Source organism: Acanthaster planci, linkage group LG17 (assembly GCF_054643075.1).
Source record: "Acanthaster planci isolate LZ-2023a linkage group LG17, COTS_SCS, whole genome shotgun sequence".
In the NCBI taxonomy this organism is placed as follows: domain Eukaryota; kingdom Metazoa; phylum Echinodermata; class Asteroidea; order Valvatida; family Acanthasteridae; genus Acanthaster; species Acanthaster planci.
The window spans coordinates 9926136-9952923 of NC_141793.1; the positions used below are offsets into that span (position 1 = coordinate 9926136).

At 41.7% G+C, this 26788-nt stretch overlaps 4 protein-coding genes across 4 annotated transcripts; all 4 read left to right on the forward strand.

The window, feature by feature from the left end:
• Window positions 1-627: 627 nt before the first annotated feature.
• Window positions 628-26042, forward strand: LOC110973465 (histamine H2 receptor-like). The gene is made up of 6 exons (XM_087148282.1): window positions 628-2253; window positions 19584-19662; window positions 19992-20062; window positions 20667-20950; window positions 22352-22493; window positions 24214-26042. Exon 1 carries the CDS (start codon window positions 1137-1139, stop codon window positions 2187-2189), a length of 1053 nt encoding a protein of 350 aa, XP_087004408.1. The 5' UTR covers window positions 628-1136; the 3' UTR covers window positions 2190-2253; window positions 19584-19662; window positions 19992-20062; window positions 20667-20950; window positions 22352-22493; window positions 24214-26042.
• LOC110973454 (melatonin receptor type 1B-A-like) lies at window positions 2264-7252 on the forward strand. Its single transcript, XM_087148279.1, has one exon. It carries the CDS (start codon window positions 5194-5196, stop codon window positions 6286-6288), a length of 1095 nt encoding a protein of 364 aa, XP_087004405.1. The 5' UTR covers window positions 2264-5193; the 3' UTR covers window positions 6289-7252.
• LOC110973452 (G protein-coupled receptor moody-like) lies at window positions 9263-10186 on the forward strand. The gene has a single exon (XM_022224295.2). The coding sequence runs from the start codon at window positions 9263-9265 to the stop codon at window positions 10184-10186; it is 924 nt and encodes a 307-aa protein (XP_022079987.1).
• LOC110973451 (alpha-1A adrenergic receptor-like) lies at window positions 14692-15795 on the forward strand. Its single transcript, XM_022224294.2, has one exon. The coding sequence runs from the start codon at window positions 14692-14694 to the stop codon at window positions 15793-15795; it is 1104 nt and encodes a 367-aa protein (XP_022079986.2).
• Window positions 26043-26788: the final 746 nt, after the last annotated feature.

A 26788-nucleotide genomic window follows, 5' to 3' on the forward strand; every position in this document is an offset into this window, starting at 1 on the left:
CAGATATATTTTCTTAGTTTGTAACTTAGGCCGACTTGCCTTCAATTTATTTCTTTTAATTTAACTTCAATGTCCAAAAATTTGATTCATATTTTAAAAAAAAAACTGGGAGGGAGGTTCCAATATTTTTCCATACCCCCTCCCTCCGAAAATGGGCACATTAAAGAAGAAGGAGAAAAGGAAAGAAACGAAAAAGAAGACGAGAGGGAACGAACATCACCAATTTGCAAGACAAAACCTCAAAATTGACCCCCTTCAACTGTTCATAGTTTATCAGTGCGCCCCCCATCCCCCACGGTTCCCGCTTGAAACGTGTTCTGGCTCCCCTCGGAAAAAAATCCCGCAACGACAATGGTTACATTCCTATACTGAGCAGCCTTCATCAACATCAGACCGTCTGTTTTGCCGACACGCTTTTGTTAGTATTTTGGCAAGATGTCATTTTTGATGAGATATTTCGTTAAGCCCATTCGCAATCGTAATCATTGTTGATGTTATCATCATTGTCAAATTTAAATCACACCACTGAAAGAAACAGACCTTGCAGATATCTCGCCAACCCGTCCGTAAAATGGTGGCAACAACAGAACGTGTCTTAGCACTGTCTGCCTTTGGTTTCATGGATGATAAAAGAGATTTGGTGTACTTTCCATCGAAGTCCGAATAAAGATTAACGAGACTGCCAAACCCAGTGGCAATAAAAGAAGCACTGAGAAATGGATGAAACCTCATCCAATGCCTTGATACATAAGCTGCAGCTTCATTCACCTATATCTTTCAGGGCTCTTTTCCTGCGCAAAGGTTTTTTGTGGTAAAACTAAAAGATGATGTGGATAATGAGTCAAACTGAACACAGACACGAGCTCCTCCACATTTTAATGAGCATCAGTTGGCACCTGCTTCTATAAAACGAGAGGTCAAAAAGGGGTGGGACGTTAAATCTCTTGAAGGTGCGGGTACATCGATCATAAGTAACAAAAAAAGTGACGTATAATATTGGATGACGCATACACATGGTCGCCTATGATTGCCCGTTGGGATTACACGTGACATAGATTCTGTCTTCTGTCCAACCTGGCTCTGTTTCTTATTGATAGACACATCTCACGAATACAGCAAACATTGCTGAGCTCACCATGGATAATTCCACAGAGAGCCCGCTGTTTGAATTCGATAATTTGGCCCAAAGAGCCATTCTTGCTACGCTTATTTTGATCATATCACTGATTGGAATCGCCGGCAACTCGCTGGTTATCCTGGCTGTGCTGTTGTCCACGAAGCTCCGCACAGCTACTAACGTCTTCGTGGTAAACCTGAGCGTAGCAGACTTAATGACCTGCCTGGTCATCCCTTGGGACGCCGTGGCTTTACTGAGCCAACAGGAGGGCATGCCGATTGGCGAGTGGGTCTGCAGCGTGGTGGCCACGGTCATCTTCACCACCGTCGGCTGCAGCATTTTGACGCTAGCCTCGATCAGCCTGAACCGCTTGCTGTTGATCACTCGATCAACGAGCACTTACCGGAAGATCTACACCCCACAGAAGATCGCCATTTGGCTGGTGGTTATTTGGCTGGTGCCTTTCCTCACCACAAACATTCCACCGCTCGAAAATGTGGGCGCTCTTGGTTTCAACAAGCAGTTCCATTTGTGCGGGTCTATCAACGCCCATCCTCTCCACAACACGTACAACCTGATCATTTCAGCCATCTTGTACCCAATCCCATTTGCCGTCATTATTGTCAGCTACTCGCTGATCTGGATTCACCTGCACCGTCAGGCCAAGAAGCTGGCGATTATATCTTCTCCCGTCACTTCCCCGCCCAGCAGCGTTTCGACGCTCCATAGTCACCAATATGCAATCCCCACCAACCAGCTCTTGGTAGGAGTAGCTGCAACCAACACCAGTCCGTCTCCAGGAGCAAACCGCCAGACCGAAGTCACAAAGAACATGCTGTATGCCGTTTGCGGCTTTTTCGTCTGCCTCGTCCCATATACGGTCAACCTGTTTTTCGATAATAGCCCACTAATACCTTACACAACTGTCATCGTTCTACTCAGTAACTGCATCAACCCACTGATATATGCAACCAAGCACCGGGACTTTAAGAAAGTCTTCGGCTGCATCATACGTTGCCGATGGGTCCTCATTCCCAATCCTTCGGATTTTCTGAAGGCTCTGACAAGGTGACTTGAGGCATGTCCCCACAGAATGAAAAAGAAATAACAAAAATGTTCGGAGGATCAAGTTGAAGGTACAATGTTATATCTTTAAAATTCTAGACTTTATTTAAACCATTCAATATTATAATGAAATAAAACTTGACCAATAATTCAAAAACCCTGAACCGTTCGATAATATAGAAACACAGTCAGTAACGACAATTAGCCATCTGTTTCCCCATATTTTGGGACTTTTTTGTGATTCGGTTTTTGTTCGAGTTTCCTGACCGATCCTAATACTGAAATTGAAAAGTATTATCAACTCTGAAAACTCGAAAATAAGCAATGAAACTCTGAAAATAAGCTTAGCCGTATCAAATTGAGGATTGCATGAGCCAGAACGAGATTCTTGACAAGTGTGGACAAAGGTATTCGTCACTCACGTTACGTCAGTTTTAAAGGATGGAATGCACACTTTCAAGTTGAACGACAAGGATGCAGGTTTTTATGGTTTACGCGTTCAGGTTTTACACCGTAGTAGGTTTTATAGTTAAAAACATGTCTTTTGGGATTGACCATAATAAAGTGGTAATTTGATATCTGGTGGGTTTTCGTGACGTCACACTTATGCACTTCATAATTGATGAAGTCGAGATTTTAATTTAAAGGTGTACGTGCAAAACTCTCTCCCAGAAAAGCCCAGCGTGTCAGCTTTTTTGGCCACTTACAGATTTTATTACAGTTCAAATTGTTTGGCCAGCTTTGTCATTACGTGTGTACTATCAGCCCTTAGGCCTAAGATAACTGTTTCGAGACTTGTGCATGTAGTTCCAATCTCGGCTTCTTGACTGGATGGGTTCTTACAGTATGCGATGACTCAGCAAACATGATAACAGGGCGCCAAAGATTTCTCCTTCTCCACCCGCAATCACTGCTTTGCGCTGCTATGTTGCAGCGCTCTCGAATGTCGGACAATAGAGGGCAGCATAACTACGGAGCAATAATAAACTATTTGCCTAATTAGTTTCTTTCAGCAATTTGTTATATTCTTCAATGTAGGCCAGTTGAATGCGCTGTTTGTTAAAGCTCTGTTATTGCTGTTGCAACTTCGAATGAGCGCGTTTTCTTTTTCCAGCTTCCAGATGAAAAAAACAAAATGACATTGCTAATATATAGCCTGATTTGTAGTGGCCTAGGGCCTATCTGTAGGTTACGGATTTACAGCTACAGTAAGCCTTGGGGTAGGCTTCACTTCAGCCAAGTCTAGTGGGAGAAAAGTTGAAGAATCAGCAAGTATTTCAATGAAATTAGCAATTTCGTTGACTTACCCTCCCCCGAGGATTTCGTAGGCCACGGATCCATACTGTTCCTATCGGATAACCCGATGTTCCCGATTCCAGGTTAAGATCCCGCCCAAAGAAACGTGGGTTTAGTCACTGTTCACTCTTCAGCCAACAAACTGTTCCATAATTTCCACACGACTGTGCTGTGCGTCGTCTTTAGCTAAGTTTTGCATTCCTAAACCATATTTCAGCCAATGATTTTTCCTGCAGCATTTCCCACCACACAGTTAGGGATGCAACTAAAATTGGATTGATTGTGTGGTAACATATCTTTGATTCAAGGTGATGTGCTTGTAAACTTCATTTTTTGGCATCATTTTTTTTATTTTACAGGCCGACAGTTTCTTTTTTTATTTCGGTTTGACGTAAAATATTATGAAAATGAACGAGGAATGTCAAGGAAGAACATCAGTACAAAACTGTCATCCAAAAGATGTTTTAACAAGACCCCTGTTCGCAAGAGAATAATTTTCTGAAAAAGGAAAAAACAGTCTGCAGAGTATAAAAATTGCAAAATAGTGGATATAGAACACTATCAATTGATACATGAAAATATAAAAATTCTACACACATAAAAACACCTAAAATGCACACAAAAAGGTATTTAAAAAGACATTAAGGCAAGCAGGCAAGCAAATGTTAATCTTGCGAAGCTATCAGATGGCAGCATTTATCTTATAAAGAGCACAGTCCGAAAATGTAACAGTAATTTCATTAGTTTTACAACATTGTCGGACTGTACTCTTTATAAGATAAATGACCAGTAGTACCCTGTAGTACAGAGCTAAATGTGCTGGAATGAGTGGATAGGGAAATATTGTAATGTTTCTAACACAAAACTCGACTGAGGAGTAGTTCTTCCCTCATACAATGTGGATAGCGAGAATCAATTACGAAGCACTGACGAAGCTGATATCCTCGCCCGGTGAAGTTGTTTTCTCCACGAACTGTCTATGAAGAGCGCTAGTGATGACAGAATACTGCCATCAAGAGGAAGTACGGATTTCACAGCTGTCTTGGATTTGTTCCCTTTGATTTGTTAATCGAGTCTTTATGCTACCGAGGATCTGCTTGTAACAAGGTCCTTATTACTTAGGCGGGTCCCAGCAACCTTGTTATAAATGGCGAGGGTTGAGTGTTGGCTACTACATGTGGGCTATGATGCAATGATTGAACACTCATCAAGTTGTAAAAGTTCAGTGATCAAACGGCTGTGCTTCAAGAGCTTTCCATGGCATGGGCTGTAATTAGCTGTCTGGACTGATACAAGTCACACTCCTTTCACACAAGCCAAACGTTCTAACAACTTGACTCCACGAATTAGGAGTCGAGTGTACATGTGTACAGGTACTGAACTGGAGAAAGTTACAGCATTTTTCATTGCGCTGGGGTAGTATTGTGCACCTAGAAATCACCGATTGTACACTCATCCGTGTAACTGACAGTGTACAGTGAAAATGTACATGTACATGTGGAGTACGTTACGTTTATGCGTCCACATCGATACCAGTGCACCGTGAAGAACGTAAACAGGGTCAAACTTCCTTTGTTAGAAAGACTCTTGGTAAGAGTTCAATAGGTGTTTTCACTCTGTGCTGAATGCCTCGTTTAAGAACGCCGAAATTATGGTACATGACAAGGCCTACGCTTTCTAGTTGACAGTTCTGTTCTAGAAACTTTCGCAACGCCATGGACGGGTCCCAGGACAACTCTACCGAGGATCGAGAGTTTGAATTTACGGACTACACCCAAAGGGTAATTGTGGCCACGCTCCTCATGATAATCTCTGTGGTGGGAATCACCGGTAACTCCATGATTCACCTGGCGGTTCTCCTGTCAAAGAAGCTGCGCACGGTGACCAACGCCTTCGTGGTGAACCTGAGCATCGCGGACTGGCTGACATGCTTTGTCATCCCGTGGAACTCCGTGGCTCTTCTGAGCACAGACGGCCTACCGGTCAGTGAGTGGTTCTGTAAGGTAGTCGCTATCGTCCAGTTCACGACCGTGGGCTGCAGCATCATCACCCTGGGCTTCATTGCCGTGAATCGCCTCATGTTGATCACACGACCGACAACCACCTACCACGTGTTCTTCACGTCCCAGAGGGTCACCCTATGGCTCATACTGAGCTGGTTGGTCCCGTTGCTGACCAGCCTCATACCGCCATTGGCAGGTGTTGGTGCTGTCGGCTACAACCCACAATATCATTTTTGTGGATCTAAACCATCCAACCCTTATTACAATACGTACAACCTCATCATTGCAGCTGTCTTGTACCCGATCCCCCTCGTCAAAATCGTCGTCAGTTACTCCCTCATTTGGATTCACCTGCGCCGCCACGCCAAGAAGATGGCAGGTGCCCCGAAGCAGCAAGCCAGAAGAAGCGTGCCGATCGACATCCCCATGGTTCCCCCACATTCGGAGGACACTAACACCGCTGAGCATCCTAGTCGGTCTGACGTGAACACCAGCCCGTCTCGGAAGCGAAAGCGTCAAACGGACGTCACCAAGAACATGGTCTACGTCGTCTGCGGCTTCGGGCTGTGTGCGACCCCCTACGCCATCAATCTGTTCTTCTTTGACAGAGGCCCAACTATACCTTATACAACTGTCATCCTACTTCTTAGCAACTGCATCAACCCCTTAATCTATGCGACCAAGCATCGTGATTTCAAGTTGATCTTTGGTTTTATCATCCGTCGCCAGTGGGACAAAATTCCAAATCCTTCAGACTTTCTCAAAAAAGCCAGACAGGCCAAATATTGTTGCGCGAGAGAGTTATAGTCCGTTATATCAATAAAGACTCATGCATTTACTTGGATGATATTTGACTGCTTTCCTTATGCTGTAGTAAGCACAGCGTGTGCATGTGATACTAAAGATCATCACTTACTGCCTTCAAATCTCTGTCACGTGCAAATCGCTTATTCCTAATTTAAGAATCACTCAGGGTGTGAAACGAATGCTACCTGAAAATGTTAGAGAGTGTGTTCGTATGAGAGTATCATTCTGTTATAATATGCATTAGACGGTCGGGGTTATAATGAGTGTGTTTGACGTTTTTTCAATCAAATCGCATACAGAAATAATCACCTGTGGGCGTTGTAACTGCTTCACAATGTACATAAATATTACGCTTTCTGTCAAGTTCGAAGTCAGAAATTCTACTATTCCCTTGAGCTAAAAGCACTTAATGAATGTGTACTATATTATGTTATGAAGCCTCTCTACCGAAAATGACACTAATTTTCAAAGAGGTCTCAGTAACACTGTGAGCCGTCCAACAGCATTACTGTCTGGGCCGCAAGGAAGGAATTGGTTTTAAAGGAAACTGGAAACGCCCTTGTAATATGTGCTTATCTGGGTTGGACTTCCAATGACACGTTCGTCAACCGATGTGCGGTTAAGGTCTTTACAGTTTTATTGCTTTTAAGAAACTGGAACATTGGACTTAAATTTCCCATACATTTTAGGTGGATTGCGCCTGTTTAATGGTGTGTCTTCGTGTCTACCCCTTTCCAATGTGAACTTGGACACTCCCTTGCTGGCACGTTAACCACAAAAAATAATTTGTTGCATTTCACACTTTTGCTCTTTCTCTTTTTTCTCTCTTTAACCGGTCAACGAAAATCGGAACCCAATCAAAGTTAGAACAAAATGGGTTGGATTTCGTTTCTTATTTTTCGCAATAAAAGGAGTGACTATCCTTGCCACAGTGCAAATTCTAGAGCGTTTGCCTATAAACAAACAGGAGTCTGAGTTGAATGTTTTTACCAATGATCTTTCGTTTGACTCTACTAATTTATGAATAAAACGTGTCTTTAAATTTAAAGTGGTACTAACACCCGTAGAAGTTTAAAACGGTTACACCCGAAAGATTGCTGTAGTTAAAGGCTATTTATTATTCTCAAATCGTGTCCACTATACCACGATGAGAATAGCATTATGCCGTTTTGAAGCTCTCCGGGTTAGTCACTACTTCAGTATGGATTATTCATTGTTATAACGCTTGTCCTTTGTAATCCAGGGTAAATGGAATCTGATCCAAGGAAATGAGAACGTCTATTAAGCATATTTTCCCCAGTCAGCATTTCCACATTCAAAAACACTATGAGGTTATCTCTATGGGCCACCCTGGACAAATTGCCAGCCTAAAGGATGAGGACACAGATGGGAATGGTAGTTTGTGGCATTTGATTTTGTTTCCTTGTAGCATTTATACCTGCATGTTTACTTTGCCTGTGACTTCAGCTGTGCCGAGTTTAGTTTGGTTTTCCTGTCAGGTTGACCCACACAGGTTCCTTGACCTAGCCTCGGCACCAACTGAGGAAGTGTCTGCCGGAAATACGTGTGGCAGACGGAAGGATTGTTACTGTGGTTGCGGGGCGTGACATTTACAGGGTTTGTTGGGATGTAAAAGTGGGAAATTTGTATGTTAAATGGCACACTCTTGGCGCGTCGAAAAGGAGGAGTTTCATGTTTGCTGTAGCAGTAATGTGATTTCGCTTTTGCTTTGTAAAATGCCCGAGGAACATTTATTTCAACCTCGAAGCTGAAGACCCTGTTTCTGTTTAGCTTAATATGTATCGTTTAAAGTAAAGTTCTTTTCTTCAATATAAATCGAATGTTTCATGTTTGAGGGTATCTTACCATTCATGCGGTTCATGTTTTACGTGTCAGACTTGCTTTTTTTTTCTGAGACCAGAATAAATATTCAAATTTCTATGTGCAGTGTGATTTTACTTCCCCTATTTATGTTGATCATTTCGTGGTGACTACCCCCACCCCCACAACGGCAAGCGGGACTCGGTAAAAAATACACTTTTACAACAGAATTCCCCTGACACCTACTGTTTTTTAGTGGCTTTATGATTCATAGAGTTTTAGTTGATGTGAGATATGCCGACGTTAAAAAGTAAAGGCTTGCATTTTGCTCTCAGACAATCACTGAGCATCATTGTCATGAATATACGTCGCTTTAGGGACAAAACTCGTAATCAAAAAGGATGATGCACGATCCCCAAATTTATTTTAGCGCCTCAGTGTCACCATTGATGGGTCAGCAGTGAGTGCCCTATTGAATTCTCCTTGCTCAGAATGCATTGGCATGCCTACGCTGGTGCTTCATTTGCATCACAAAACAAGTAAACTGAAGCAAGGCCAGTGATCTCCATGCACGATCGCCTTTGTGAAGTGGAAGGACATAAAAAGCCGAAGGACCCACACGTTTTTGAATAGTTGGTTTGGAGTTCAACTGCTATACCGAACTCTGAAGTATTCTCCTCGTTTGCATTCCGCCAACGCGCCGCTACAACATGATCGAGGTGTGACGAAATCGGGATGGCCCAAGTATAGTGGGTGGTTATTCGGTAGCAGAAGAAATGGAAGCCTATTCACGTTGATAACTGAAAACCAAGTGGAAACAGTTGAAGAACCTTTCGTTTTACAGCTTTTTCTCTTTTGACGAAGCAAAGTTTATCCACTTCTACTCTCCTTTACTCTGTTGAGAACACACGAAGGCTCGGACCGGTTTTGCTCATCATCTAATTCAACGTGCAACAAAGCGTTTACTGAAACCAACATGGATAACTCTACCAACAGCACGTCGTTCGAATTCAGTGACTACACCCAGAGAGTCATAGTCGCCACGTTGTTTATTTTCATTTCAATACTGGGTTTCTTGGGCAATTTCATTGTGATTGTAGCTGTCCTTCTGTCGAAATCGCTCCGGACGACTACTATTGCTTTCTTCGTCAACATGAGTGCTGCTCACTTGATGACCACTCTTGTGTTGCCGTGGGATGTTGTTGCTCTACTGAGTAAGGGTGACTTCCCCCGTGGTGATCACGAGTGGATCTGCAGTGTGACTACCGTTGTCATCTCCATTACCGTCGGCTGCGGTATCTACACGCTGGCTTTTATCGGCCTCAACCACTTGCTGCTGATTACACGACCTACAACCACCTACAATAGACTCTACACTCCCAAGAAGATGGCTGTGTGGCTTACAGTCACCTGGTTGATCCCGTTTCTCATCATCCTCGTGCCGCCACTGAGTGGTGTGGGCGAACTTGGCTTCAGCGAGAAATTCTACCTTTGCGGCACGAAGTCCACTGATCAGATCGGCTTCAGAATCTACAATTCTATTCGAGTTTTTGGCTTGTACCCCATCCCCCTCGTGTGCATTTTAGTCTGCTACACACTCATCTGGATGTATTTGCGTCGCCATGCTCCGAGACAGAACTCCTCTCCAATTGGACAAGATGAGACACCCACATCCAACAGTATTCAAATGGAGGAGAAAATAAATGTAAGCGACGTCCGGTCGCAGTCGTCATCAACTACTTCTGATATTGTCAGCCCGACCCAAATGATCACCAAAACCATGCCTTTCGTTGTCCTCGGCTTTATAGTACTTCTTCTTCCCTATGCTATAAGTCTGTTTATCAGCAGCTTTGAGCCGGCTGTGCCATACACAACTGTCATCCTGTTCTCCAGCATTTGTGTCAACCCCATCATTTATGGCATTAAGCATCGTGACTTTAATGTCGTCTTCGGTTCTATCTTACGTCGCCGGTGGAACAACATTCCCGAACCGTCCAGTTTCTTGAAGAACGCTAGACGAATCCGTTGTTGTGGTGGGCAAGTAGCCAGTGTCCATGTTTCCAATGACTCTGTGTAATTTGTTTTTGCAACCATTTTCAAATTAGCCTCTGATCACGTGTAAACGGCGAGTGCTTCAGCAGTACCAAGTTTCTGAACATTCAATTTTAAAATCCATCACGTGTACATGTTGATGCGATGTATGATCTTTTCCTTTTCGCAAATATATATATATAATGGTTCCCAATACATGTATTTTGATAGACAAGAAAAAGTGCCAAAACGATTATTACCATAAGGTACCATATAAGTCTAAACGAGATTGCTTGGCTCTCAGCGTTATCTTTACTGATAAAAAGGAGCTAGGTTTGAAAGATTTGAACCTCGTCCAGTCTGTTTCAAGATTCCTTTCTTTTCAACATCTAGGTATTGAATTCTTGACATCCGTAATTATGATGCACAAGCACTTTAGCACTGCACGTCAAATTCACGCCTACATCCAAACAAAAGCCACTCTGGCTTTGACGATAAGGTTCATATCATAATGCATGTACATGTATATTGTGAAAATGCCGCCCTTTCCATTTATCATACACTACCTATTGCTTTCAGGCTTCTCAACTCCGCGTTGAAGGCTTGCTAGGTATTGAAAGTCGAAAGTTAAGGGGACATGCACAATGAGAACTTTTTATTTCGTTCCCTCGAATTACTATTTCGCTCTCTCAAAATATGATTTCGTTCTCTTAAGGTATTATTTCGTTCTTTCGAATTAAGATATTAGGTTCCCTCGAAATACTATAGTACGTTCCGTCGAATTAATATTTCATTCCTCTCCCGATTGAAGTTTTTACTACTTACCATGGAGTTACTTCAATCGAGAGAACGAAATCAATATATCGAGGGAACGAAATCAACATTTCGAGAGACCGAAATGGCATATTTCGAGGAAATGACATTATTTCGAAGGGGGACGAAATAATACTTCAAGGGAACGAAATAATATTTCGAGAGACCGAAATAATATTTTGAGGGAACGAAATAATACTTCGAGGAAACGAAGTATTTCGAGTGAACGAAATAGCAAATAATTCTCACTGTGCCTGTCTCCTTAGGGGCTTCGTAGCGGTAGAACAGATTGGAACGTCTATTATAGGTTTTAAGTCATGCTTTATATTGTTATTCGGTAGATTCGGTATCCAATTAGAGAACTCCCAAAGATGGGAATCCGAGCAATGGTGCCGTAATGCGTTTTCTTCTCTTGAATGACTGAGTGATGTGTATGAGTTAATTTCGACTGTAATCCTTTTGTGTTGTTCTTTGTGTACGCTAGTTTAAATCGTTTCGCTCATTTTTGAGATGCATAGAGCCACATGCAAAGTGCTTTCACGACTAGCAGTTAGTTATTCAAAATCCCCAAAGTGGTTTTGCGGATCTTGGCAAAATTATAAGCAACGAAGAGCCAATATACTCTATGGAACGGTTTGCACTCTGTACTCTATTGTTTCAGGTTATAGGCCTATACCACCAGGTTTGTTTGTTATAGGGTCAGGCCTTCGTGACGTACGTACAAGTTGACACCAGTTTTGTACAAATTGAACCTATCTTCTTTTTTCAAAAATGTCAAATTTGTGACGCAGCTTCTCATTTGTGGCTTGTTTTTGTCTTTCTCGTCCATGTTGTTCTGCTTCTTGTTTTGATTTCCCCCTTTTTTTAACTTCTCTCATGGAGGAAATTTATTCTGGCTTTGAAACTTCTTTGAGTGTTAGTAAGTAGGAACAAGCAGGCAAATGACCCTTTTCCTTACAAATTTCTTTGGTGAGTATAATTTCTAAATTCACAACTTAAAACAGTTACCCTAAATTCAGACAGTCCAAAATCCTACTATTTCAATAGGATTTTGCAAACACGAAAGTGGGTCGGGCCAAATTTAACACTGTCTGATAACTCATGTTTTACCTGCCATCCCCAACTGCTATGAAGGGATCACATGTTAACCATTTCCAAATTTATCAATGGTATTAATTATGGCTCTTCATACACATGTATGTCACCCAGGTTTAGGCGCAAATTGGACCTCCGTCCATGGAAACTAATCAAACCGTCTTTGAATTCCAATCTGTATTACTACAGACATGTAGAGGCCACAATTTCAAAATATATAGGTTGCACTTTACAACAGCAATTGAACCATCATTTAAAAGCAGTATCAAGTCAACAAAGATCATGGTAAAATAATATACAAGCCGACATCAATGGAGTCCTCGTACAAAAATCTGATTTTCTTAGTTGTCATTTTTGCATATTTTATTCTTCAAAATACCTCATATATACTTCCTCTGTACCAAACCATGCAATCTTCATTGTATGACATCAGATGCATTAACGAATCACAGTACAAAGTGGCAAAATAATCAGGTCTTGGAAATATTCATTGCTGCTACCCTTTAATCGAACATCAAAATCACACCTGTTATCTTACAAAGCAAGATCGCTCATCGAAAGAAGAAAAACTATGGAAACTTTTCTCTTAAGAAATATTCTGATTGGTCGAGAGGAACGGGGGACATTTTAAATCCAATCACTGAGTTCCTTTTATCTGCGAGAGTTGCAAGTGTAGTCTGGTTACACTGGTTTGGGGCAGGCTCTAAACACGCTTGTTCAGTGGCTTGTACATGTTCCCATATGTAGTGCAACAACAGATTAGTCATTCCATGCAGACAGGAAGTCAGACTACATAACGAGTAATAACGGATTTCTCTGTGTGAAGATTATTTCGGTTTCCTCCTTTGATTACTCAAGCTGCCATGTGCTAAATCCTTGTGAATTTCCAAGTAAATTGGTAGTTCGCGTTTTTGTACGGTGAACGACGTACCAGACACCTGAGTGGGTGTGTGTTTAGGCCTTGTCAGCTAGCTCAGCTAAGTCACGATTCAACTACAGTACTGATACAGTGCTTATGGTTTAATTACATATGTACTGACTGGCATTGCTTGGGTTTTTATCAACTCTTGGCCCACATTACTTCGGTATTATGTTCCGAATCAAAGCATTTCGTAGAGGTCCTTGTAATATTTTGTCAGTTTACTCAAACGTTTTTATGTCACAGAGTTTCAGTGATAATACAAGTTTACAAATTACATTACACCAGAGCCGTGCCTGCAATACGGGAATCTACATGTTTTGTTTGTTTTTATTCGCTGTTCGCTCCTCCACTTGTCAGCACCCCCAATGCAAGTACATGTCTCAAATGTTTGGGTCTGTTCCTTGCTTCATGGTCCCATGAACCGTTGCTGCCATGGTGTACTACCTGTCCTTTTCAATGGTTATGCACGGCAGCCATCTTCTCAATCAATGCTTTTGCTGCATAGGGATACACATGAGTAGTCCTTTGGTGCATATCTCCATAACAAAAGCACTGACCGGAAGAATAGCTGCTGTGCATAACCTTGTACGAGGCGGTCACTGCGGCTTTGTGTCCAGGGTAGAGAATTGGGTCACACTTACGTAAACTACGGCAAGCTATGTTCCTAGCTCTGGGGTAGCTCTTTTGCCGTCACAGTCGTATTTTTCCTATGAGTGGCTGCTAAAATTTAGGTACATGTACAGAAGTAAGAGAATAATCCACGAAGTGTTAAAAATCCCATGCCACTTTCAAAATATCAGATAATGATAGACGTTCTTCTGAACACTAAATGATAACACAACCCTATTCAAATTTGAACGAACTTGAGGTAACATGGAAGGTCAGTCAAAAGGTGGTACTTATATTTAAATGCCGCCATACAAGTTGCAGGCAAAATGAGACTGGTCTACACTGACCTTTTTCACACGTCACTGAATTGTGCTAAATGTAAACAATAACAGTACGTGTAGACCGCCGTGCCACGGCGATCACATGCATTCCTACGGGAAGTTTCAACCACGTACAAGCACACATGCGAACGCTGCATGCTTGAATAGTTTTTCTTGAATAAGTACATGTAGATTACCATCACAACACTATGCACCGTCACATCACGTCGCGGGCACGGTTGCGACATTACAGGAAGAAAGGTCTAAACGGCAAACCATAGAAAACTTAAGGGCAAGCTGTACAAGCAGCCACATTTTTCGTGTGCATTCGGTGGAAACATAAAGAAAAAGGTGCTATCGCTTAAACTTCTCGTCAGTCACGCGACGTATATATGTAATCCGTAATATGTGCAAAGTGTGGTAATCAAGCACACTTATTAAATGCAGTGATGCAACACGCGCAACTACCATTTTTTCGAAGGTACAAATGTAGACATCGGTCTAATGTACAGTACGTAAAACAGTCACGCCCTCAAGACATCAGCAGAGGAAGTCAGTTGTGCGAGGGCGCAACACAAAGTAGCGAAAATCAATATCGGCCATTGACGTCTTGGACGAAGACTAAGACCAAAGAAACGTCACGACCAAGGCCTTGTACTGCACGGCGCCTTTTGTACGGGCCATTGCATCGTGTACATGTGCGTGTGTTGAGTGAGGTAAAGCCGGTTTCGGGGTAGGATTTGAAATACATGAAGAAAGTGTTATCTCGCTGCCGCTGATTAGACCGGCATCATGGATACTTCAACAGACACCCACCAATATGAATTCAGCGACTATACCCAGAGAGTCATGGTAGCCACCCTGTTAATGATCGTAACAGTGGTGGGAGTTGTGGGCAATTCCATGGTGATCCTAGCCGCGCTTCTATCGAAATCGCTGCAGACAAAGACCATCACCTTCTTCGTCAATATGAGCGCTGCTCACTTAACGACCGCTCTTGTGTTGCCATGGGATGTCGTTGCTCTGCTGAGTAACGGTGACTTCCCCCGTGGTGATCACGAGTGGATCTGCAGTGTGACTACCGTTGTCATCTCCATTACCGTCGGCTGCGGTATCTACACGCTGGCTTTCATCGGTCTCAACCACTTCCTACTGATCACCCAACCGACTACCTACCAAAAAGTCTTCACCCCGAGGAAAATGGCCGTGTGGCTTATTGTCACCTGGCTGATCCCATTTCTTGTCATCCTTGTGCCACCACTGATCAATGTTGGTGAAGTTGGGTTCAACCAGAAATTCCATCTCTGTGGCACGAAATCTTCGAATGCATGGAGCTTTAAAGTCTACAATTCCATTCGAGTTCTTGGCTTGTACCCCATTCCTCTCGTTTGCATCATCACGTGCTACACACTCATTTATGTCCACCAGCAGCGCAAAGGCCAAACACTAGGCTCTTCTAGCTATCAGGATCCATGTGATGACAGGTCCCTAGACAGTGATATCACTCAGGGTCAGGGGGAAAAATCGGCTGCAAGTAGCGATCAGTCTGGATCGTCGTCAGTATCCTCACACGTCGTCGGCCAGACTCAAATGCTGACGGAGACGATGCCATTCATCATCTTTGGGTTCGTTGCTCTCCTGACCCCGTACGCCGTGTGCCTCTTCGTCCGCAGGCTCGAGCCATTCGTACCCTACGCAAGTGGTATCCTGTTTTCAAGCACTTGCATCAACCCCATCATATACGGCTCCCGACATCGTGACTTCAAGATCGTCTTCAGTTCCATCTTGCGCTGCCGTTGGAATGACATTCCCCAGTCTTCAACATTCCTGAAAATGGTGGGATGGTCCAAGAGTCGTGAGAAGGAAACTGTAGGTTCCCATGGCCATGCCGATTGAGAAGTCAAACTTTTTCCCATTGTAGTTTTGGGCAGAAACGAAACAGGGCAGCACATTGTGACACTTGCCTCCTTATTTTTACAAGATTTATGAAGTTGCGCAAGTTTTTTGCTTAGATCTCCTGATAGAAACATTTTTTCACGTTGTCAGAGCTATACGTCGACGTCCATGTTTTGTGGCATTGCTCCAGAAGAAAAATGGTCGCCAGCTGTATGTTCATAAGTCTGTTATTCTTCAAAGTATGTTTTGCTTTATCGCAGTAGAAAGCTGAAGCGAGAGATTCTACCAACGTAATCGTAATTGCGGTGTTCATTCTCGTTCTATATCTGTCTGAGCATAGCACTGAGTATAATAACCGAAAAAGAAACATTTACAAAACAAAACAAAAAATGATCACAACCATTCATATACTTTTCCACTTCTTTTCAAAAGCAAGAATACGATAAAATGTAGATAATTACAAATGTTAGTTCGGATGAACACAAACAGAGAGCAAAGGTATACTGAGAAGTAAAAGTATCTACAATTAGCGATTGCTTAAATACGTATGAATAAAAATGTCTTGTTAGCACAGATGATATTAAAATGCCTAAATCCTTGTGGTCGACTGCACAGCTGAACGGTTTGTGTCTGTGGCTATAACCAAGTCACTCGGTGCACGACGTCACTGCGCAAACGCACGCTGCATCGAAAACCCTTTTACAGAACACTGACAACGATACGGACAGATACATTGTACATGTATACTGCAAGCAACATGTAGCAGCACCTTTACAGGACCAGGAAATAAAAATATTTTCATAAATATTGATAAAAACCCTCAAAATTACATCTTTGGGTTTCAGTTAACCTGATTTTAAATTTTTGTTTTGCAATTTTAACCCGTATTTTGATGCTTTTTTTGGCTTTTATGCTAATGCATATTTGCAACTTCATGAGCAGAACTATGATGCCATCCAAGGCACTGAATCTCAATGTTGTACTGATTTGTGCTCAGAAAATGCCATGGCAGATTTTATTTTCTTTGGCAGTCTATTGCTCTGTAAGTATATGGCAGTAATCCAGCAAAAATACTTCTCACAGAAATGTTCCCAGATAACAAATTTAGGGTTCACAATTTGAACATGAAAACATGCAACCAGAACCATCGCTTCCTGGATTTACATCAAAGCAAAAGCGCCCTCACTTGTCCAGAAATGCTTGGTCAATTTTTGATGTTTGAAGAAGGGCACGGTTCAGTTCACGTAATCTCAAGAAAGATGTCAAGCAGTCATGGCAGTCTTCATACATGGAAGAAGGGTATAGAGATAAACAAAAAGGGATTCTACGAAAAATTCATTTCCTGGATCCTTTAACTTTTCTTTTACAGCGAAAGACTGGTGGTCTGAGGGTTTATAATAATCTGTGCCTGTGTGCTGCCGCCCACACGGCGCCGTGTGTGCACAAAATGGGAAAACGGCGACAAGGTTTTGAACGGTCCATGGTAAAGGTAAAGGTGGGCTAGGCCTAATTGTCCAAATACAAAAGGATTTGCACGGAATCATGCAAATGCATTCTGTTTTGAAATTTTCCATGATTGACTTTGTTTACAGTTTAATGAGTTGAAGCATGGTACCTCCATCATTATGTCCACAGTTGAAGTTTGTATAGTGTGGCATGTTACAGCAAACTGCCAGAAGTCAGTCTGTCGTGTCTGTGCTGGGTTCGATGTCCGTCCGTCCACGAGTGGGGCGGACGTCGGACCTTTCAGTTCTCGGGGTAGAGAAGTGACACAATTTCCACTTTTTTCAATCAAATTTTTCCTTGAGCAGGTTGAGAATGAGAGCAACCATTAATGCTTGAGGTACCCAGGCTAAAGGAGGTTTTACACCCAAATTCACAGAGGGTTTCCTCCTCATTCTTCCGTTTTCTTCCAAATGATTGCACCGTACTGTACATTTTGTGTGCATCACACAGTACCCATGCAGGGACAGCCAAGGGCCAGTATAGCCGAGCTAGTTCCACATGTCGTTTCAACTAATTATGGAGATGGCAGTGTTTAACCTGTCACAGGTAGCAGAGCACTCAGCCTGATGGTATCACTCCAGTCACACAGCTCAGGGGCCACTCATGCGATAATAACAGATTTCACCCCCTCCTGGGCATATATGGATAAAAAACTGACCTTTGCTAAATTGGTCATTGGCCCACGCATGTGCACTGAGCATGTGATGCACACAGATTTTTCAGTAAAATGTGACTGTTGGGAAGAAAACGGAAGATACGTTAGTAAACCCTCCAATTTTTCAAATTAAGTCTTTAAGTCTAAAAACTTGTGATAATTACAGAGTTTTCAAGAGATATGCATGTAGGTACCTTAAGGTTGCTCTCATGTGGAAATTTGAATTTGTGTCACTGGTCATGATACATGTTCCTCAAAGGCTGGATTAAAAAAACAGATAGCATTGCAACCCGTATAAACAAACATGGCCACAAATCACACAGATTAGTGACTTCAGAACATCCTGTAGGCATAGCCCACAGTTCTTGGGGTAAACCTCCTAAACATGGTGAATATCTTTTCTCCATCAACCATGTTCTTATTCTCAGCCTGGGCCTGTCACCTAGCCCAGATTGGACGGCACTTTCGGTCTCTTCAGTTAGGGTTATGTACATGTACATGTATGAGACCTGGGTTGGACCATCAGAGGGCACAATTTTCCTAGCAACGGAGACTCCTTTGGTGGGAACTGCACCACAGGAGACTGTGAAGTACACGCATCACGGTTACGTCGCTACTAGCATAGAGTAAATGAACTCTCCCCACCAACATGCATGACATTGGCTCTTTTCGACCGATGAGGGGGTGCTTCTGCTCAAGGCAGATGAACTTACATGTACATTTCAGAAAGAATTCCATGATTTATGATGATGTACACTTATCTGAGCTTTTCTTCCCACCTCTCAAACTGAACATCTCTTCATTATCTTCATCACTTATTATCATCCTGTAATTGGTGCTAAATTTTCTGTTGGATGATCAGATGAATAAAATCAATGTTAGTGTAATATGGATGTGGCTTGACACCCTTTGCACAAATGGATCATGGAGGAAGAAACCTCATGACACTGGTCTGAAAATGTCTTGTGTTTTCTAAGTGAATAGCAGCAACATTTTCACTGCTGATCTTTTAGGACACTTTTTTATTGCTTTGAGATGGCTGGTAGTACCTATACTAATAATGTTAGGTCACTGTAGAGAAATATGAGTGGCATCAGTAATTGATTTCTGTCCGTACATGTAGGCCTACATCTCGACTAACATCAAGGATATCAAGTCATTGTGCCATTGCATCTTGACTGTTAGTGTTCCCTCACATGGTGCACCTGAAATAAATTGCCAGAAACCCCACATAAACATTTGAGAAGTTATGTAAACTTGGTAATTTGTATTATTACCTCAATTTGCATACACTTAAACAAAAGTTTGTTCAGAAGTGTCCATTTTGCACTGAAGGAATCAAAAATTGGAAAATTGAGCCAAAATAAAAATTTCATCGGAAAGCTGTAGTGGGTGAGTAAAATCAGGAGTTTTGAATTAGATTAGTAGAAGTTCGATAAAATTTTCACTTACTTTGAAATTTGAAGTAAAAATGTTGCTCCGGCAAGGCACTGGAGGCCAAAAATCAAACAGTGTCAAAGTTAGGGGGCACACAGTTAGGAGGTTTCAACAATAAATGAAGGATGTTGCTGTGATAACAGTAAAAGCTGAAGGGATGCATTGTTTTTGTTTTATGCTTTTATTGTAGGAAGAAGTCATTAAGAGAAGATGATGGAGCAAGGAGTGGCCAATGAGTGGGCAGCATCAGTGGAGAGCACAGAACCTGAGTAAGTTCCTTCCCAGCACCAGGTTATTCAATGACAAGCTGGATTGAGAAAGTGAACTTTATTCCTGCAAGTTTACCCATTTTCCCCTATACTGTTATATGTGTCTTAAATGCCAACCTTCCCAGATCCTTCAAAATCCACCAGATTTGGAAGATTGAGGAAGGTAGAGCCAAGTCTAGCCTCTTTATGTGTCTGTAGAATTTTAGAGAATGTATCATTCTGGGGAAGATTTTTTAGGATTCAGAAAGGTTTGCAGGAACCACCGTCTTTCTATGCTGTCCTTACGTCTTGCTGCTTAAATAATTATTACTTTGTCTTCACTTTGTCAGCTCCGACAAGTTTAGCCTCACAGAAAATGATGAAGATGACTCTGATGTTAGCTGTAGCACAGACAGTGAAGGTAAGTACATGTACTTTGTCCAAAGACTGTGTGTAAAAAGGCCCTAGATAGCAGAAACAAAATGAACATTCCTATACAAACCTTTGTGCTGTGACTTCCTTTGTTCGACAAATTCAACAATTCAGTACAGCTTTCCACGTAGGAAAGATACTGCTTACATTTTTTGTTCATTTGTTCAATTTTTTATGGTGACGTCACCACTCTGTTTTCACTGCTGAAGTTAGCATCTAGAGTCATCCATACAATCTGGGCTCTGTTTACAAGGCTGCAGGCCTGGCTGAAATACTCGGGCGTCAATGAAGGTCACCTGTCAACTTAGAGTAGTGCCTAAAGATTACTTTGTTCGGCTATAAACGACCGTTAATTGAAATGATGAATTTTTGAATAATTTTGAAAATGGAAAAATGATAGTCATGCCCGGCCCAGCATTATCAACATTGAAAAATGCCCCGGCATGAAGTGGTTAATCATCTAGCCTCAGCCACACCTTTTGGGCATCGCCTTAAAACCCACAACTCTGCTGGGTACATTCCCAAACAAAAGTACATTTATTACCATGCAGACAGACATAACTGCTCCCTTTTTGTTACTATATTTTTACCAGGTGTTAAAGGCAATCTATAGCAGCATGGTTGGTCCCCTGCCCGTGGGCTGGTCTTCTCGCATCACTGGCCCGATAGAATAAGGCGATAGCAGCGTGGTTGTTTCCCTGCCTGTGGGCTCATCATCTGGCATCACTGGCCTGATAGAGTAAGGTGATAGCAGCGTGGTTGGTCCCTTGCCTGTGGGCTGGTCTTCTGGCATCACTGCCCCGATAGAGTAAGGCGATAGCAGCGTGGTTGGTCCCCTGCCTGTGGGCTCATCTTCTGGCATCACTGCCTCAGTAGAGTAAGCCATCTCTTGTTTTACGACAAATTACAGTAGTCATGATATTGGTTGTTGCAGCAATTTGTTTAAAGGTACAGTCCACCATTTGTCTTTTGTGGATTATTTTCCTTTGAAGCAACAAAATTACTCCAAATCTAAAGAAGGGAACACAAGAACGAACCTGATGAAGATGAAGCGTCAGCTTAACCACTTGACGCCAGATGATGTGTAAACACACACATTTTTCCTTATTTGTTCCATGGAGGACGTGTACCCTCTTTTAAGACTTCATTTTTCATTTCCGTGGTTGACGCATTAATGTGTCATGATTGGCTGCGTCATAAATAAATTGCAATTTCAAAAAAATTGCAGGGAAAAAAAACGCCCCGGCATCTTTTTTTATTAAGAATATCCGACGTTAACTGGTTAATAGTGAATGCTCCATATTCTGAGAAATCTATTCTAGGACTCAGATCAAAAGTTGAGTCGTGTTATAAATTGTGCCTGAATTCAGCACCTGGGAAACATTCTCATATTCAGTCAATTGCAGCTACACCTTGTCACCCCCTGAACTGATGAATTATAGAAACTGCTAGTGTCTGTGCATCATGTCAACGCATTCACGCATTTCTAATAGTGACTTTCCAAAAATTTGAGAAGGCGTCTGCTTGAAATAATTGTTTCTTCATCACGTTCGTTTGCCAGAAAGAACAGTTTCTCACAGAATTTAGTCCTCTTTCTAAACCAAGTATGCTCTCCAACAACAATTGTGGATACCTTTTGGATAACTGCAAATGATAAACTGTACAGTACTTTTAACCCATTTGTCCTTGTACAGGGTTCCCCCATTCATTGCAAATCCTGGGAAAAAGTTGTCCCGGAAAGTCATGGAAAACTCACGGAAAATTGGTCTGAGGAAAAAGTCATGGAAATAAAGATCGTATAAGGGTAATTTTGATGGTAGTTATGGATAATGGATTTCACACTTGTTGGGGTTCTTCGTATTTCTCCTACATTTCATCCTACATGTAACCTTGGAGGAAAGATTTGCTTAAACTTAGTGATGTAACAACAGAAATCTCTGTCCGCACGCAACCGTTGGCACAACCACCCCGAGCACTGCCATGAAATAGTGCTCAAGGTTAGCATATTTTTCTGCTTAAGTTAGTACAGTTTCTCTTCTGTGTTAAGAAACCCCATAAAATTGGGCCCTGACCCCACCCAGCCTGTAAAACCCTACACTCCTCAGCACTGCATGGTTTTATGGATTTAACAGTGACCCACAATAAGAGTCTGTGTGGTGATGGGTTGAATCGCAAATGTTTTGCTCGTGTGGGGAAAAGAATATTACAGTGTGACTGAAAAACCTTAGATGACCTTTTCTTCTTGTTTTTTGTCATTTTTTCTTTTCCCCTTGTTTAGATTTGGGAAGGCCTCATTACCAGGTGAATGAACTGCCATGGCTGCCGACATGAACGTTAAGGTTGGCTAGCGTCATGGTGCGAGTGGACTGACCGATGAAATCTCCAAAGTGAAGAGGCGAGTTGCATCATAACTCTCACAGGTAAGAGTCCTGTGTGTCATATCATTGCTGGCTTTCTGTAAGGATGAATCCGGGAAAGGGGGGAGGGGCCAATTGGGGTCATTGCAAAAAAGGAGCAAAATTGTTTTCATTTGAAAAAATGAAAGGATCTTTTTGGTCTATTTAATTTACATTCTTTTGAAAAGTGGAAATGTAGCCTAACCCCTCAAACAACTTTGAATTAAAAAACAATTTGGCCCCAGAATCGAGTTTGTCCCCCCTCCCCAAAAAATTGGGTCCTGGATTCACCCTTGTGTGCTTGTGGCTAGCTTTTAGGGCAACCCTGACCTAGGAATGGTTGTGTGCATTGTGTCAACCAAGTAAGACGATAGGGATGAGGTTAAACCCTTGTAACCAGGGCAAACTAGTTGAATGCACCCACTATACTGGAATTGATTACATTTTCCTGGCCTAAAGTTCCTTTTCCTTCATGGTTCGTTGCTGTTTCATGACAAATCACCTTTGATCAATGGTCCACATTTCCTGAGAGTGAGACATGTTCAATATGTTCAAGGAGCAATTCAGGTTTCAAAGTTTTAATAGTTAAACTCGTGAAATGAAGCATCTAATCATAGACATGAAATACCTTTAGACTGACAACAGCAGGGGCATAATTTAAGGAAAGTCTCCATTTTTAAAAACCATGAGCAAATGGCTGCCTTGTCCCCTGGGGTTCCATGATTTGCTGTGCAGCACTGCTGTGCAGCAGATGTAGAGCACTACATCAAAGAAGATGGATTTGAGGTAACTGTAGCAATTGTCCGTCAAACATTATTTGGCCCTGTTGGTCTTTTGTTAAAGTTCTAACCCGGCACACTTCAATTTTCTTCCTCATAATATTGCCCATTATTACAAGCCATAAGTAGAAACCAAGGAGCACATTATGTGAAATTCAGATAAATTCCTGACATCCCTGTTGTTTAGTGAATATTTTGAAAAGCAAATTTAACCTATTTTCCCGTGTTATCTGATAGAGCACTGAGAACCGTGTTTCCAAAACATTTTAAAAATAAAGTCTAAAAATTAAAATCACATACATTATTGGGATTTTTTCAGGCCTTTGGGGGTGAGCAATGAATATGGACAAAATTTAAGTGTTCAGAGCTCTTATTTCAAGAAGGATCTACCTTAATTTTGACAAATATTGAACCAAAACACAAAACAGGACCACATTGTAAACACTTGACAGTATTTTCAGTCACCATCCAAAATTTCTGATTTGTATCCAACTCAACAGACTTGTGCTCACGGTTAAAATATTTCTGCCCACACTTTCGGGATCAGTCGTTGATTTCTGAAAGAGCTGTGGTCCACAGATATTTTAGGTTTGTGGTCTTCCCTGATTGACGTAGTATACAGTATCACTGTAAAACAGCACCCTCACTGTAGGAAAAGACAATTTTAAGTGTTTAAAAAGTCACTTTTTGATTCACTAAACCCGAAAGGGGTGTCTGGAAAAATATTTTTAACAGAGTACAAATCACAAATGCTTTCAGAAGTAATGGGCCAGCAGTGTCAAAGGAATCCTCTTGTCATAGTTCATTTTCTGACATGAAAATGGATGAAAAGCAATAGACACTAACAGTTTTTTATGAAATAAAAGGAGTAAAAATAAGGAGCATACAAGGATCTTGTGATTTTTGAAGAAATGTCTCAATTTCTGCAGCAACTTAGTTCCTTTTGTGATTAATTTCTTCCCCAGACCTCCTCATATAAAAGCTGTGGGCAGGCCCCAGGAGAAGCAGACCATGATGCTAATGAGAAGAGCGCCCTCGCCTCCTTCAACCTGGAAAGAAGGAAGATGGAGGACGAGATCCTATGGGACTTCACAGAGATGATTCATGAGAATGTCAAGGAAAGGAAGTAACTCGGCTAGATGCCAGTCCTCGCCTCCATCACTGAGGAGGAACAGTTTCCAAGATTGAATGAGGGACCCTCATCAGAATCTTAGGCATTGATTCACAAAAAGGCAAGGAAAGGACTCAATCTTCTCAGAGATGCAGTTCCTTGCTTCCACCTTAGTGATGGAGCAAGTCTGTCTGCTTTTTTACATTACTCAAAGGATCGCAAGGATCATACGTTTAATACATTAAACAAACATTATTCACATTGCGAAAAATTGAGCCTCATTTGATTTAACTATTTTCTGGTATCGAAACAAGAAACTTCCACTACAGAGTACTGAAGTCTCATGACACTGAAAAAATCTGGTCAGCACTTTGTCCAGTCCCTTTACAGCCTTTTAGGACAAAATTCATGTCTGATCCTTTCATTTTTTGAGTAGTGTATATTGGTATACAGTACAATGCTGCTATAATGAACAGGGCAGGGTCTATACACAGTGCCTTTGTGTAGCATACCTCGCCAACTATTGCGATTTCATTGGTACTGCTCCAATCGTCGCATTTTAGGCCCAAAAATCAAAATGTTCCAATTTCCATAAAATGGGGGGGGGAATTCCTGGCAAAAGAGGGCGCTATTTGCCAAAACAGAGATGGTGCCATTTGAAGAAGAAAGGGTGCAATTTCCTATGTTGAAATGTCAGTTGTTACACATACATACCTGTGTATGTTCTTGTTCGTATAAAGCAGATTCTCTTGTGCGGCTGCATGTTTTGCTAAGGGCTCATAACAAGGCCGTACCAATTTTAAAGTTTATCGACATCTTAACTTTTGATCACTGTCATCAATCCTAAATTTTTTTCTTTAATTTAAAGCAAATTTGTGATGTTCAGTAAATGTGCGCAGAAAAGTTGGGAGCCAAGAGGCATGTTTCATGTACCGAATTGTTCAGTATGATGTTGTGCTGTACTTGCATCCAAATTGTTGTTTTAGAAACTGAATGGTGTTCCTATTGAGGCAGCCAAAATACTAGCACTGTTCAGTCAACCCAGTGGCTGTTCTGAACCTCAATTTAACCAGTTCACCCCCCAAACAGAGACATTGACAAATGGTAAGAGCCACCAACATATGGCTGGATAGCTCGGTTGGTAGAGCACTGGTGCGGTGTTCCAGAGGTCGCAGGTTCAAATCTTGCTCCAGTCAATTTCTTCGTTTATCTATGTGCATTTTGTATTTTCCAAATTGTAAATCCACATTGCCAGAGCATTAGAAAAAAGTCTTTCACTTAAAATTATCACAAAACTGCAAGTTGCAAATTGTTTTCAAGGTGCTGAAAGGTCATTACTGCAGAAATTTTTTTTTTGAAAACACACTTAGGGCCTTACTCTGTGCAGGAAAGAAGTATTTGATTTAAACAGGTTTTTAGTCGTAAAACTAGTTTTTTACAGCCACCATGTTTAAATTTTAACCAATTCTTTTTCCCAAATTAATGTCTAAAACAATATTTTCCACTAACATTTTAGTGCAATCTAAGGGCCTTTTAGCACTGACACGAAATTTGTTTCAGTTGAAATATTACCTTGCAAAAATGCTTTGTGTGTATGTAAAACAATCACCATTTATTACTATAACCAGTTAATTTCTATTCGCAAGTGAAATAAATGCTCATTTATTGAAACCATCAGAACAACTTGTTTATACATGTATATCAATTTGTAAAACTGTAGTACTTTGCCACTTATCCTTTTTCCTAATCTGGACCATTTTACACTGCTAGAGTTTAAGGTACATCTGTTTCCACCATGAGATTTTACATTACAGCCTCATGCTACATGAAGTCCTACCAGGCTTAAATATCTTCAAAGCCCCTTATGTAAAGTTACCTCTCGGAGCCTTTTAGTCTCTATCTTGTAAGGGCTACAATTAACCCAATAGCAATATGGAACATTCAGAAGCTATGTTCTTCAACCCCCATGGGATCCTCAGAGCTCTAATACTGATAGTCCCAAGCCCTCAGCCATCCACTCTACCCTTCCTATCAGCTCTCAGACTTCCAGCCACCAGGACTTCCACCCTTGCCCATCTCAAGTACGCAGTTTGGCTGAAAAATATTCTAAGTCCAAACAATGGAAGGTTTAACATTTAGAAACGAGCACATTTTTCCAAGAAAGTGCCGTGGCATAGCGGTTAAGGACACTAACTGCTATGCACAAGGACCTGGGTTCAATTCCAGGTGGGCATGCACAATTTTGTTAAAAAACTTAGTAAAAAAAAAAAAAAAAAAAAAAAAAAACTTCCTTTTCCAGGGACCCCAGGATTCGAACCGGGGTCCCCTGGCCTGGCAGCGAGCTAGCTAACCACCAGGCCATAAGCCTCTTGATAAATAAATACCTTCGGAACATATATTTAAAGGTTAGGATTGCGCAATTTCAAAAA

Bases quoted from the DNA above. Each gene is read 5' to 3' on its own strand.
- LOC110973465 (XM_087148282.1), top strand. From the start codon at position 1,137: ATGGATAATTCCACAGAGAGCCCGCTGTTTGAATTCGATAATTTGGCC.
- LOC110973454 (XM_087148279.1), top strand. From the start codon at position 5,194: ATGGACGGGTCCCAGGACAACTCTACCGAGGATCGAGAGTTTGAATTT.
- LOC110973452 (XM_022224295.2), top strand. From the start codon at position 9,263: ATGAGTGCTGCTCACTTGATGACCACTCTTGTGTTGCCGTGGGATGTT.
- LOC110973451 (XM_022224294.2), top strand. From the start codon at position 14,692: ATGGATACTTCAACAGACACCCACCAATATGAATTCAGCGACTATACC.